The 15,664-nt window shown below is 42.9% G+C and overlaps 1 protein-coding gene across 1 annotated transcript; it reads right to left on the bottom strand.

The window, feature by feature from the left end:
* Nucleotides 1-4,079: 4,079 nt before the first annotated feature.
* On the bottom strand, nucleotides 4,080-7,861 carry LOC9635072 (pentatricopeptide repeat-containing protein At2g13600). The gene is made up of 2 exons (XM_024664898.1): nucleotides 7,758-7,861; nucleotides 4,080-7,709 (listed from the first exon to the last, which is right to left on the bottom strand). Exon 2 carries the CDS (start codon nucleotides 7,352-7,354, stop codon nucleotides 4,586-4,588), a length of 2,769 nt encoding a protein of 922 aa, XP_024520666.1. The 5' UTR covers nucleotides 7,355-7,709; nucleotides 7,758-7,861; the 3' UTR covers nucleotides 4,080-4,585.
* Between the last annotated feature and the right edge of the window lie 7,803 nt (nucleotides 7,862-15,664).

Here is a 15,664-nt window from a genome sequence, read left to right as displayed (position 1 = left end):
GTAGGTAGTCTTGGATTACTGATGTGACAAGGATAAATGGACATAACTTTAGGGTAGGCCTGATATGTTGGTGGTACTTTTGGGTGTTAGTTATGAGATTAGACATATGGAGCACTTAGACCAAGTGCAAAGGCTGAATGGCATAGATGCCATTTATCGGGCTAGTATACCCCCAAGTCAGGAATAAGACTTATGGAGTTCATAAGTAAGACTCCTCTAAGTAGTCAAAGGCGTGGTTAAGAAGCTAAAGTAAAATAGAAAAATTTAATTGCTTACAAGGAGTTGGTGGGGACTAAAGAAGGGACATTGGGGAAGGATGTTCTCTATATCTCTAGGCATCTTAAGGGTGCTAAGGTGTGGTTAAAAGATGACCACTCAGGGACAGAGGGCCTAGTCTTTGAGAGACGGGACTGTGATATAGATGATCTTGGATTACCGATATAATAAGGGTGAATGGGCATGGCCTTAACATAATGGGTTGATATATTAGTGGTACTTTTAAATGTCAATCATGAGATTTGACATATGGAGCATTTGGACTAAGTGCAAAGGTTAAGTGGCATAGATGTCATTTATGGGAATATTATGTCCCCAAATCAGGAATAAGATTTATGAAGGTTGTGAATGAGACTTCTTCAAATGGTCAAAGGGTGCTAAGGTGTGGTTAAAAGATGACCACTCAAGGACGAAGGGCCTTCAAATGGTCAAAGGTGTGGTTAAGTGGTTAAAGTAAAATGGAAAAATTAGTTGTTTGTACAATTCATTCAGTGTTTACTTTTTGAGCTCATTTTTATTTCAAAATCACAGTTGGCATAATTGCACTACAACCAATCCATACTAAGGATGAGGTCAAAAGCTTGACTTAGCACCACCCGAAACAATTGAAATTCAAACTTGAGATCTCCCATATGCATAGCTAAGTTTGCCTCATTTTGTGTACATACATATGTATAATTGTTGCTATTAAGAATGAAAATTGCCTTTATTGTGTAACGCAACTATAGATGGCAATGTGTGGCAACAAGTTGAGCAATAGAAGATAAATTCAAGCTTATATTAACTAATATAGAGAGAATAATAAGAGATCTTGTCTCTCTCCCTCTTGTCTCATACTTCCTCATATTTATTAAGTTCTTAGATTTAGACATCTCGAAAGATCACCCAATCCAGTATTATTCAAACCCAGGGACGTTTAACCCTATGTATCCTAAGATCTTTAACCGATTGAAAAAAAGAATGCACTTTTATTCATAGGCCCTTTTCTTCTATATTTAAACCCATATAGATCATCTCTTGAGTTATTCCCTTTAGTTGCTTATAATCTATCACGCTTCCCTGCAAGTTCATACTTTCGTGAATGAAAACTAAGAGCCACAACTCTTCTGAGACCCTGCTCTCAACACCCTACCCCTTGGGTCGAGCCCAACTGAAGCAAACTAAACTTGCCAGATATCAATCAATATATGGTATGATTTCCTTAAGCCAACCGACAAAATTGGACCCGAAACCACTATAATACCAAATGTAAGTTTTTGGATTTGGACTTCACGAGAGGTCATCCAACCTAATATTATTTAAACCTATGGACACTTAACCCTAAATATCCCAAGACTTTTAATCAACTGGAAAAGGGGGTGCACTCTTATTCATAGGCTTTTTCCTTTTATATTTGAACTTTTATAAATTGTCTTTTGAGTTATTCTCTTTAGTTTTTTATACATTCCTCTCACTTCTATTCCTTTTTGTTCCTCTACTTCTACCTTTACTTCCATCACTTTTTTCTCTTTATTATTCTTACTGTGTTTCCATCTTGCTCTTTTATTCCCTCTCTAGATCTTTCCAATGGTCTTTATATCGCAGCGATGGATCAACTCAAGAAAGAGTATGTTAATCTCTTCAACTTTGACATGTTATTTGAGGCTAAGATTGCAACATGTCATTTTATCCCAACTAGGGATACTTCTCCAATCAAAACTTTTGTTTTGTCTTAGTCATCAAAGAAGATCAAGATTTTACACACAAACGTCAAAAAAATGTTAAGAAAGGGTGTTATCCATGGAGTCCTTAGATGTGTGAACCTCATCTTATAACAAAGCCTAATTGAAGCATTCACTTCTATATTAACTATTATTCATTAAACAAGGTGACTATCTTAAATATATACCCTCTTCTTCATATTGTTGATCTCCTAAATCATTTGGGGAGAAATCATTAGTTTATTAAGTTAGATTTTATTTTTAGATATTGGCAAATGCTAATGGCAAGAAAAGATGTTTCTAAAATTACTTTTAGTACACTATTTACTTTGTATGAGTTTTTAGTGATGCTATTTGGTTTAAATAAAGTGAGCTCTAAAATTTTAAATATATAATTTTGGAGTTGTTCATTACCCAAGAGTTTTATGGTTAATATTAATGCCTTTTCTTGAACTCATCTCCCTTCTTCGCTCTCTTCTCTTATTCCTAATGAACTTATTGTTTTATCATTAATGGACTGTTTGAACAAGGGTTTTGTGTCGTCAATGGTTGTTATACTTGATATTTAGTGTCCACAAGGTGTGGAGCAAAATTTACCTTTTCTTGAAAAAGTTCATGAAGCTCAAAAAGTTAAGTTGTGGATCCAAAAGTTTTATGATGGATTGGAGAATCCTGTATCATTTATTGATGACTTGCCATTTCGGCATTTATATTTTTCATATCGCCTTGAAGATAACCTTCTTTATTTTATAGGGATTGATCCTAATGATCATTTATGGTTGGGGGTGCCTTCAAACTTTATTCAACACTTTCTCTATGCCTATCATGATTCTTCTATTCTATGTGGGCATATAAAATATTGTCATGTGATTAAGAAATTATGTAGATCTTTTTATTAACCGGAGATGTAATATGATTTTATTTGGTATATGAATAACTGCATTTGGTGCCAAGTTTGTAATACTCCCCCTTATGTTGGGGAAGAACAGTTAAAGTTAATTGTAATTTTCCATCCGTTTGAGTTGGTGATCTTATGGGGCATTTTTCATGGTTGACTGCTGATAATGAATATGTCATTATTGTTTCTGATTACTTGACTCACTAGGTGGAAGTTAATGCTTTTACTAGTATTGTTCGATATTTCCTTCTCAATCAAATGGTGTTCTAACATTCTTGTTTAAGTGGATTCTCTTAAATAATGATTCTACATTTATGGCTGGGACATTTCATGTTTTAACCGAACTTTCAAAGAGATGATAACAAAGTATGTGAACCTTTAACATTTAGATTGGGATAGTTATTTGTTATCTCTTCAATATATGTATATCACAAGGGTATAGAGTTATGTTAATGCTTCACTATATAAACTCCTATATAGTCATGATCAAATACTGAGCTAAGTTTATCTTTGTGATTGCTATGAGCTAACGATATTAAGTCCTAAAATTTGTATTTGACAAATATTCTTCTACTTTTCCTAATGGAGTCTATTAAACACTTGGGTTGCATACAAATGGGACAACAACATCACTATAACTCTCATCATCATCCATTTGTAGAATACAAAATGGATGATTTAATGTTAATTTATTTTCCCAATCTTACAATATATGGTTTGTCTAAAGGTTTTTTGTTTAGTGGAAGAGACCATATCAAGTGTTATAGCAAGTTGGACTGCAATTTATAAAGTTTGGCATGACATTCAATAAGTTAATCCTCTAGAATTTACACATGTGCAACAGTTAAAACATTTGGGATAAAGAACAATTGATACCATTTACAAATCCATTGATGTCTCTTCTTAATGTTCCTCTAGATCCCAGCCCATTTACCAAAGAATCCTAATTGTTTTCCATCATTCTGATGATGTGAGGTCTAAATGTATAGTTATAATGCCATATAGTCTTAGATTGATTTTAATCTGAATTATTCCTTTCTATATATAAATTAGGGTTTTTGGGCATATTTTTGTATTCCATTTCCATATTTAACTCACAATATATATTTATATATTTCATAAGATTCAAAAATATATTTTCTTTTTAGAATATATAAGGATGAATGACCAAACCCTTAAAAAGGAAATCCTCAATCTAGATTAGATAACTCCAAAATAGATTTTTTTTCCATAAATTGCTAAGCTAATTTTTAAAGTCTAGTAATTAGAATGAATACAATCTACAATTGGAATCTACCACCTACTTTAAGTTGGTTGAATGGAGCTAATTTACCAATGCCACATTTGAAAGTCTGTATGCATGCAAACGGGATAGTCACAGTTGGCACAATGTGTGGGCATATGAAAACGTCTAAGGATGACACAGCGAAATGGGCATCGGTTCATTCGATGCTTGCTCCAAGAAGCTCCAACTCCCTCCTGACGAATTGTTTCTGTGCTGAACACTTCAAGTGTAGACCGCTGGCTACTCTGGATTTCGAATTTGTCCTCACAAACCAGCAGTATGGATAATGATCGATCTCCTGGGACGCGAGATCTCATCACCATTATTCTCGATCTGTTTTCGAAGCCAAGCGACAAGATCACGAAGCTCGTGTTTACTCCTTACGATCGCGGGGGAGTCTTCATTCCCTGCTCCGCAAACGCGCTTTTAATGACATTGACAAATCGAATTCCAAACCCCGATCTTGTGTTCTCGCCTCAACTTCTCGGCCTCATCACTCATCCCTGCGGCCGAGTATATGTTGGACAGCAAAACCAATGCTGCAGGATCGCTGGGACTCAGCTCTAGGATACGATCGGCGGCTCGTTTTCCAACGTGAGGATTGTTGTGATTCGAGCACGCACTGAGCAGCGTCCTCCACGACACCAAGTCCGGCTGGAACGGCATACTTCTCAGCAAATCTTCGGCCTCCTGGAGCCTCCCAGCTCGGCTGAGCATATCCGACATCACCACATAGTGCTCGAAAGTTGGCCGCTCGCCAAAGTCGCGCACACTCGACACGAAGTAGTCCCACCCGAGCTTCACGTCTCCCGAGTGGCTGCACGCCGAACTTACACAGGCGAGCGTCACAGCATCGGTGGCAATGCCGTCGAGCAGCATGGAACTAAAAAGTGAGAGTGCTTGCCTGCTATGCCCGTGCTGGGCGTACGATGAGATCATAGCAGTCCAAGTGATGGCGTCTCGCTCCCGCATTTGCGTAAACACCACCATGGCGGAGTCGAGGTTTCCGACCTTGCCATACATGTTGACGAGCGCCGAGTCGAGCAGCGGGGAGCCATCGAAGCCAGCGAGCCGTATGTGTGCGTGGATCGTTTTCCCTGCGTGAGAGCCTTTGCGGTGCTCGGACTCGACATCTCGGAGGCAGCAGCAGGCGTCGAGGAGTGGAAGAAAAGTGGCCTCCACGGGCCTGTATCCTTCGAGCAGCATTGCCCAGTATAGATCTAGTACCTCCTTGTGATGCCCATTCCGGGCATATGCTGCGATCATCGCATTCCACGACACTACATCTCTCGACGAGCTTGACTCGAGAACCTTTCTAGCATCGCTCAGGCTGCCGCATCTTCCATACATCGTTATCAGTGCGTTGGTCACCACGGTCTCGGCGTCCATCGCCAGATCGACGATTCTCTCGTGGATAGCTTTGCCGGTGGCCAGATCGCCCAGCGCCGAAGACGCCTCGAGCGCCGCCACGAAAGTGAGGCCATTGGGCTGGACGGAGGGCTCGCTCATCATCCTGAAAAACAGCCGCAAGGCCGCATCGCACTCGCCATTCTCGACGCAGGCGTTGATGAGCGCGTTCCACGACACGGCGTTCTTGGCGCCGCCCATCTCCAGGAAGACGCGCTCCGCCACATCCAGCCGCTGGCATCGCCCATACATGGTCAGCACCGCGGTCGCGACGATCACATCGGATTGGAGCCCGGACGCGACGATCCTCTCGTGGATCTGGGCGCCCAGCGCGAGGGAAAACCCACGAATCTTCCGCATATTCTGATTTCCTTGAATATTCAGATCCAGATTCTGATTCTCTGGGATATTCTGATTCTGATTCCATATGGAAGAAGGAGGGCATGCGCCTAGAACAGTGACGAAGGTGATCGCGTTGGGCATTGCCCCTTCCAAATCCATGCGATGGAACAGCTCTACTGCGGGATTGGTACGCCAATTGTGCGCGTAGGCTGCGATCATCGCGTTCCAGGAGACAACGTTCTTGATCGGGATGGAATCAAACACCGCCCTCGCTCCATCCACGTCCTCGCACTTGCCGTAGACATCAATGAGCGTGTTTGCCACCGAGAGATCCCTGGCCAATCCTCGCGACTCCGCCGTGGCATGGATCTCGCGCAGCCGATCGAGCCTTCCCACGCAGGCCTGGAGCACGCTCAAGAGCGTCACGCCATTGGGCGCCATGTCCATCCGCTGAAACAGCTCCAGCGCTTGATCGCTGTGCCCATTTTGCGCGTAGGCCGCGATCATGGATGTCCACGACACCACAGTTCTCGGGCGGAGAGCATCAAACACGGCCCTCGCATCGATCACCCTCCCGCATTTGCCGTAGAGATTGACGAGCGCATTCCCCATGCTCCCACCCAGCGTCAGCTCTGGCGACGATTCGATCAGCGCGTGGATCTTCCTGCCCTCCTCCAGCGCTGCCAGATCCGAGCACGCATCCAGTGCGCTTACCAGCGTGAGATTGTTGGGCTGGAGCTCACCCCGCGGGATCGCATGGAAGAAGTTTAGCGCGCGCTGCGGATGCCCGTTCTGGGCAAATGCCGCAATAATTGCGTTCCACACTACGATATCCTTGCGAAGAACGCAATCAAAGCACTCGTGAGCTTCCTCCAGGCATCCACACTTGGAGTACATGCTGATCAGTGCTGTGCCCAGAAAAGCGTCAATCTCGAGTTTGCTGGAGAGGATTCGTTCGTGGATGGATTTACCCGTTTCTAGATCGCCCAGCGCCGAGCAAGCGCTGAGCGCGCTCACGTACGTAGTGCTGTCTATTGCGTGGATGGATCGCTGGAGCATCTCCCGGTACACCGCAAGCGCAAAAGTGGGATGCCCGTTCTGGGCATATGCTGCGATCATGATGCTCCACGAGAAGAGGTTCCTCTCCGGGGTCTTGTCGAAGATGGATCTGGCCTCGTCGAGACAGCCGCATCTGCCATACATCTGGACGAGAAGATTGCAGAGGAGAGTGTGGCGATCGAGGCGGTGGCGGAGGATTTGCGCGTGGAGCCGCCTTCCCGAGTGGAGGGATCTTTGCTTGGAGCACTGGCGGAGGAGAGGGGCGTAGTCGGACACAATTGGGCAGCTCTCTTGGCTCGAGATTCGCTCCACTGCTCTCTCCAGATCAAAAACATGGTTCGAGGATGATGCCGAGAAATGCATAGCTCGGATGAAAGATCGCTTCATTCACACAGAGAATGCCCTCTATTTTAATTTTTTTGGTGGAACTCTTTCTTCCTTATTGGCTTGGCTCGGGCTCTTGCAAGCACCATTTCCTGTAAGCCATCGAAAAGCTGGTCCAGGAAAATGGGAGCTAGTGTGTCCAAATTCAACTCGTCCATTGCACAGCGTTCACTATATCCTCTTCACCAATATAGTGTGGCATTGCTTCGTTTACCACACAATCAGTAATCCTCCACTTCTTCACCTTCCTATCGTATACAGCTTTTAGAGCTGTATGTACCTCGAACTTCCTTTTCTTGCTCGACTGTGCAGAATTCTGTATCTACGAAATAAACTCTTCCTTGCTCAAAGTGGTCCACTGTAAAATCGTCTTAGTTTCTCGATCAGGACATGCAAACAAAAGAACCTGTGGTATCTCATCGGTGTAGTCTTCATATGCAAAGTCGAGTGCTTTAGCATTGCTGAAGAATCTGATCACCACTGGATCATAGCTCCTGTCGAAATAATGTCTTCTGTCATATATCACCCCAAATGAAATGCAAAACAAAAACAAAACAAACAAAAATGAAATATCAAAGTTCAGCTCTTGGAATAAATAATGAACGACTCACCCAGTCAAACTGTACGAGAGTCCAGCCTGCACCAAAGATGAAAACCACAATGTTAGAATTGAAGGTTTATTCTAGGACAATCTACCTTCCAATGACCTTCCTCACCACACTTGTGCCGTGTGGGTGTGGTCGTCCATCCATGTGTTGTTGGCTGCTGGATGGTCAATCATCTATTTCGTGCTCACTACTCTTGTGCAAGAGCGGCACCAAATTGAGGCAAACTCCAATAGTTATACATTTGCTTGGTAATCCAAGGCTTCTTTCCATTGCCTTGACCACTATTGCCACCACCACTTTCCACACAAGACTTCAAATGAATTTACCTTTCACTGCCGCCACTAGTCTCGTCTCAGGAGGGGCTCCTCCCATGTTTGGCACCCTTGTCCTAAGGATGTGTATCACCCTTATCCACTATGTTCTAAGTTTGTTCAAAAAACATTCTAAAGACTTTGTTAAGTTTTCAAATGATCTCACATCCCATTGTTGTGCAAGCTGTCCACAAAGTGATCTTTCTGAGCTCCTCAGTATAATTATTGGGTACATGATTCAATAACATTCCAAACTTCTCAAACCCTTAGTATAATCATTGGGCACATTACTCAACAACATCCCAAACTTCTCAATATACTTTTCCAGGCTTAAATTGTCTTGCTTCAAGTAGTGAAGATTACATTATGCATGAGAAGCATCATAGCAAATTCCTACTTAAACTCAAATTCATTTTATGACGCTAAAAGTCCCTTGCCAACAGTGGTGTGTTAGTTCAAAAGGCAAGTCCACTAAGCACCACCTCCACAAGGATCAATATCCTCTTCTAACAATTTTTGAACCTAGATCAATTACAAAAGTCTTCTGTAGCTAGCTGAATGCCTCATTTACAGGGACATCAGTGCCATATACTCAGGAATCTAAGCTTGATTTGTGATACAACTCTAGCCATCTCAAGAATTCTCCCATCTTCTTAATGCATCTATACATGTCTGCCAAAGGCATGTCAACCTTGATATTGTTGTTGAAGAATTCTAGTACTACCTTATCTATTGTCCAAGCCTCCGTAAATGATTGATTAGCAGCTTGCCCTGTAGAATCCATAGCAACAAACTCGCAAATTCTCAAACTCAATCCTCTAATATTAGAACTTAAGGAAGAATTACCACATTGATACAAAGCAGATCACCACCCAGCCACCCTCAAGCCCTCTGCGCCACTGCTCCACCAATTGACTAAACTTAACTTAGTCATCCTTTTAAGCCCATTCTAGGCAAAAAGGCTATACGATTATGGAGATATTCTTGAACTTAAATGGAGCATATGGGCATAAATCTGATCCTTGGGGTCATATCTAATAGGAAAGGTAAAACTAGAGCCAATACAGCAAAAGTGACATCATTCTTTGTACACTGGACCCAAACATTTTTCCTCTCCAGTGGATTTGGGCAAGTGCAAGGCAAATGATTCCACTGGGTTCTTTCATGTAAGAATGCACATTAATTGGCTGATTCTCAAATTTGGGCATGAGTACAGCCAGCACCACGTTGGCAAGCGGCCAACTTTCGAGCAAAATATAGTGATCTCAGATATGCTCAGCCGCTTGAGGAGGCCGAGGATGTATGCCGTTCCAGCCGGAATTGGCGTTGTGGAGGACGGTGTGCTCGAATCCAACAATCTGCACGTTGGAAAACGAGCCGCTCATCGCATCCTAGAGCTAACTCCCAGCCATTGCAGCATTAGTTCTGGTGTGAGGGAAGAACACAAGATCGAAGTCTGGGATTCATGGAGACCAAAGTCGCAAACTTGGGATTTATTCATGTCATAGAAAGTGCGACTGAGCGATATGGTGAAGACCCCCGGGGTGTGATTCGATTGGAAGGGAGGAAACGCGAGCTCCGTGATCTTGTCGCTGGCTTCAAAAACGACCAGACTTAACGAAAGTTATGATGGTGACGAGATCCCGCGTCCATACTGCTGGTTTTGGGACAAATCTGAAAATTCAGAGTAGCCAGCGTCTGAACTGAAAGTGTAAGCACAGATACAAAGATCGGTTCGTCAAAAAGGAGTTCCTCCTGTACAAGGCTCTCTTATGGCAGCCAAGCCGTTTTTTTTCTGGAACTCTCATTAGACGATTCTTTCTGCTTGGCTCGGGCTGGAGAACCACTTTCAAACACCATTTCCTGTAACCATCAAAAAGCTGGTCCAGGAAAATGGGAACACCTTTACCTGAAGAACTCTGGAAAAAGTCGTAAATTTAGTTTGGAATCTTTGCGTGAGAAGAGGATAGTTAACATGCTACCGGGAGTTCCCACGTGGAACAAGCAGCGTATACACCTGGTAGAAAGAAAAAAGAGAGAGTCAGATCATATCATCAACCACATCTCGAGAGACACGTTGAGTACTACGCAGATTTCCAAGCCACAAGTTCAATGGTTTAACATCGTCGCTGCAAAATGCTGCAAGTGTTGAAGTCTACGCGGATGTATTCTTGGGCGTCAAGCATCCCTCTCTTTGTGACATAGCCGCTTCTTGTAGACTTCTCATGCTAGGATTTATTCATGGACAATGACATATGAGAGTTTGGCAGTCTACGTGTCTTTCCAAAGTGTCTTTCTCCAAATTAAACTCCTACAGCGTTCATTCCTCTAATATGCTTGGTACTTCCTTAAGCCCAACCTTCATTCACCACAGAATCACCGATCCTCTTCTCATCTATGTAGTGTGGCATTGCTTCGTTTACCACACAATCATTAATCCTTCTCTCTTTCACCTTCCTATGGTATACAGCTCTTTGAGCTGTATGTACCTTTACCTTCCTTTTCTTGCTCAAGTGTGCAGTATGTAGGAAATAAAATCTTCCTTGCTCAAAGTGATCCACTGTAATATCGTTTTAGTTTCTCAATCAGGACATGCAAAAAAAATCACCTAAGGCATCTCATCCATGTAGTCTTCATATGCGAAGTTGAGTGCTTTAGCCTTCCCAAAGAATTTAATGACCGCTCAGTCATAGCTCTTGTGTTTTAGATTCTTAATAATTAGCGAGTGAGGTTTGAGTTTTTCTTGAACCTTGCTGCCTCCTCTTGTGTCTTACATGACCCTGGAAATGCAAAACAAAAACAATCAAACAAAAACGAAATATCAAACTTCAGCTCTTGGAACATATAATGAAAGACTCACCCAGTCGAAATGTACGAGAGTCCAGCCTACACCAAATATGAAAAACAAAGTGTTAGAATCGAAAGCTTGCGTTGGCTTTGAAAAGTGAAATCCAGGCAACGTTGTGTCTCACATCCAGGTAGTTACATGGTCAGGTTTAGAGGGATAAGGGTTACTTACGTGCCCAAGAGAATTCTTGACTTTCTGACTTTTTGAGACGGTAGACTCCGCGATAGATTGATGCTCGAGGCAGAGTCTCCGTCGTGCATGGAGAGCCAGCGTCACCTCCAAGAAGTTCGGGTGTAAATCAGAGCAATGACTCACCGCGATTCATGTTACGTAGCATGAAGATGAATTCTTTGTCAGACAGATTGATCCACTGCAGAAAACACCCAAGTGTTAGATCACTTTGATGGAAATGTTAATATGATCGTACGTGGGGGATCTCGTCCAAGTTTTGGCAGTTTTGGCCACGGAACTTGATGTAAGCTCGGTCACTGTCATTAAACATCTTATAAAGATAGAAAAAGAAGAAGATAAACAAATTAACCTGGCTCAGTGCTGCATGAACCAACATACATTTGCTTGTTTCCCCTGATCACCAAGAAAACGAGAAAATCAGCGTGACAAATCTAAAATCTTCTTTTGAAGAACATACTCACCAAAGGTGAATCTCCCACCGCTGGATTCGCTTGTAGAACGAGACTCCAACGTCTTTTTAGTGTATCTCCGTGCGCACGTCGGCGGCTAGCACTGTATGGTCAACTTCATCCATGGGTGCGGGATCTGCTGGAAAGACCAGAGCTTGGTGGCGAGCTGGTTCCGACCTTGGAGAAGCTGAAGGTTTACCCTTGCACACCGAACACCCACGCCGCATGTTCTTGATAGTGTGTTCTTGATTCGGGGCCGTGGGCGCTCACTAGAATCCGGATCAATCCGGACTCCCTTCGCAAGTACCTCCATAGCGAGCAACTCATTCGACTCGATGTGATGGATATGGGCCAACGGGCGGCGGCGATTGGGTACGGCGGCACCGCAATGCCAGAGGCAGGTGCAGGTGCAGGTGCTACCCTGGACGATCTAACAGAATTATTGACGCGAGGCATGATCGACCAAAACAAGACGAAAGAGAACCAGAGAAACCAAGGAACTTATAAGAGATTTCATGTACTGGAAACGGGGCCACGAACCACAAGTCGAAAAGAGAAGGAACTAAAGCCCACTGTATAAGAGATTTTTTTTCCTTCCTATACTGGAAACACGAGCTTGCGCACACCACGCCAAAGTTCTAGCTAGGGCGAAGGATCAAAGCAAAGCAAATCAGGAAAGCCGCCGGAAAGAAAGTGAAGAAGAAGACCATCTCTCACTCTCTTTCGTTCTCTCTCAATTTTGTTCTCGAGCGAGCTACAGATCTCTCTCACTCTCACAGGTGCAAGACTCTTATACAGGAAACGACCACGGGATATTTTTTTCCTGGCTCTGATAGAGAGGTCATGTTTTTCAGCACTCTCGTTTCACCATCGGGGCCTTTGACGTACACTCCCATTAAAACATACGCACCATGGCTTTCAGTGCCACTGGAATGTATGACAAATAGAATGTGAGCTCGGGGAGACACCACTAGTGTTTAGTACTGGCCTTAGTGTTCTGTCACAGATTGACAGTTAATTTTGTCTTGGGTCACCAAGTAGATTATTATAAAAGGAGAAGATAAAGAAGTTGAGTATGATTAACAATTGTATAACTTTTCTTCTCCAAAGAGTGTAAGTTTATCATCTTGCTCCCTCATTATTTCTTTCTTTATGCAAGATGATTAACTTATACTCTTCATGTTGCCTGAGAAGATAAGTTCCACAATTGCTGCTTCTCTTCTAATTTAATGTTGTAATCATTCTCAACCTTTCATATCTGTTCCGTCCAAGGTGTCCAAGCACACAAACTTCAGAGTTGTTTAATCACGGTAGCGCAGCGAGGCTCTAACCTCAGCGAACAGACGAACATCACAGTGCGAAGATCGGATCACTGCAGAAGCTCCTCCTCACCAGATCTCCATCGTAGTTACCGTCTCCAAAACACACAAACTTTTGAGTTGTTTAATTAGGTAAGCAACACACACAACTAAGGGAGCTTAATCTAACTCAAAATTAAGAATTTTACTATGCCAGCTACTTGCATTAAAATATAAGCTTGCTCATAGACATACTATGAGAGACAACACTTTGTTTCAGGTAGATCAGTTATCAATCCATCCTGTTTGTTAAAATTCTGCTATGGAGAGACCTTGTTTACCACCAGAGTATATAATGTTAGACTTGCAAGAGCCATGTTTTTCAGAGGTTGAAAATAGGTATGAAGAATTCTACGATGGCATCTACTTGCATCGAAAATGAGGCCTCGGAGAAGAATTCTAGAATAAGTTCTGCAATTGACTTTGAGTGCTGCATCTCTTCTAATGTGATGGTTCTCACTCCTGTTGTATCCGTTCCTCTTGTGAAAATCAATCACTTTGCTGTATATCTCTAATCAAATTCGTTTGTAAGTAGAAATATAATCTCTCTAAAAAATTCTTGCTTCTCAATAGTCACATTTGGAGTAACATTTTGACAAAACTCGTATGCTCAAAATGGTATATGGCGCCCTTCGGACGGAATCCTCAGGGGCGACACAGAGCTCGGTGCCGACGACAGCCTCTTCTTATAGTTGGCACAGCATAGTCTCACCTAGCATGCGGGAGTAAATAGTCTCACCGTGCACAAAACATGAATTATATATATATTGGGGTTTGTCGTTGAGCTACGGCAGTTGTGTAGCAGCGGTGGAGGATGTAAGGCCGACTTCTCCAGCCCGAATCCTCCAGTTCTCAGCTCGCTAACAGAAGATTTGGGGATTTTTGCAGTCTAAGAGTCGGTTCCTTGTGTGGTTACGAGCTTGACAAGTGCCCATTTCCTTCGCTGGAGCTGGCTGCTACTGTTAAGTAAGTGGCACACATTCACCTTTCTAATTTGAAGACTGTTTTTTTTTTTTTTTATCAAGGATGCAGTGGCGCAATCACTCCCGATTGGTTCAAGATATTCAGAGCTGGTGGGCGAGTTCTGTCTTTACACTTTTCATACATTGATAGCATTTTATCATGTATGCCAGAGTCTGTTTAATCCTTTCTAGGAATTGCACAATATGCTTCTTGACATAGAACCCTATTGTTCTAGCTATATTGTCCATAGCTCATCCTCTCAAACAGCTCCAAAGCCATAATTATGTTGATCTAGCCAGGAAAAACAAATCTTGAACTTGAAAGCAATATGCAAAACCATCACGGACCAGGTGAGGGGAGTTGCCATCATCTTGTGGCCAGCAACGTAGGTGGTCTTGCACTCCTCCATCACGGACCAATCGTCGAAAGAAGAGTTTCCAGCCCCAGTAAGTCATGGGTCTGGCCTCTATTGTTTCTCGCTAGATCTTGGCACTCCTTGATCATGGCCAGCAGCAGCAAGTCGAGGTCGCTGTAGAGCTTTCTCAATCAAAAGTTTGCTGGAAATGGACTGTACATGCTAAAATGAAACATGGAAATGAAAAAGATTTGATCCCCTTTTGCCTGGCAAATAGCGAGCTTAGAAAGCTGCTCTGGGATAGGTAGCAACTTGAGAAGCCTATGGTCATCCCTTTCCCATGAACTCGTTGCCAAAAGTGCCTCCTTGTTGAGGTGGAGTCAATGCTCAGCATACTCACTGACTTCTCTGTTGTTGAAGTAGTGGACTGGGACACAGGTGTTTAGATCGTCCAGAGCTTTGTCCTGCTGCTCGGGCCAGATCTCTTTGAAAAGTGCGTTGTCGAGTACTGTAAGAATGAGAGGCTGGTGGCCGGATTAGCAGTTCAGTTATGGCCTTCTGTTATCTTATGGAAGAAAAAACAAAATTATAAATTCTGGACGTTAGAAATGCCTTTGCTTTGAGGACGGGACTTGAGTAGACAAACTCTACTACAGCAACTATTGCCGAGACGTTCATTGCAAGAATAAACAACCTACAACAAAGAACATGTAGTTATAGACCAAGCTATATGGTTTAAGCAAGATTATTTCTCAGCACGCAACTAACTTAATCAGTTATCCAACACCATAAACAGACAAAACAATCGATAGAAAAAGTTCTGCAATTCATGACACATACTTCCAAACTAAAAAACTCAATTGTACCGACAAACATGATACTTCCTAGGATTTGTGAGCAAGTCCAAATCTAGATTGCACAATAGAGCCAAAGGGTTAGAAATTCACTGTAGATGTAAAAGCAAATCCACAAATGTTATGCACAAACAAAGCCATGAATGCTATATTATGTACTGTACGATTGCCAAGCCTTCGGCGTGAACCCAATGACAGTGTCTCACTGCTTCATCTCACCGGGTTTGCGAGGCAGAGTGATCCAGTTTCTGCAGCTGAACACCCTTCTTCACAGCTGCTTTACAGTCGACACTCAAATCTGCTGATGAGAAGCTTGAAGAAGTATGTATTCTTAGGTCAAGAGTGTGATTATGTTTTAAGGATACTTGTATACTG

Source organism: Selaginella moellendorffii, unplaced genomic scaffold (assembly GCF_000143415.4).
Source record: "Selaginella moellendorffii unplaced genomic scaffold, v1.0 SELMOscaffold_115, whole genome shotgun sequence".
In the NCBI taxonomy this organism is placed as follows: domain Eukaryota; kingdom Viridiplantae; phylum Streptophyta; class Lycopodiopsida; order Selaginellales; family Selaginellaceae; genus Selaginella; species Selaginella moellendorffii.
The sequence above is the reverse complement of the archived record's forward strand: the minus strand, read 5'-3'. Positions and strand labels throughout refer to the sequence as shown.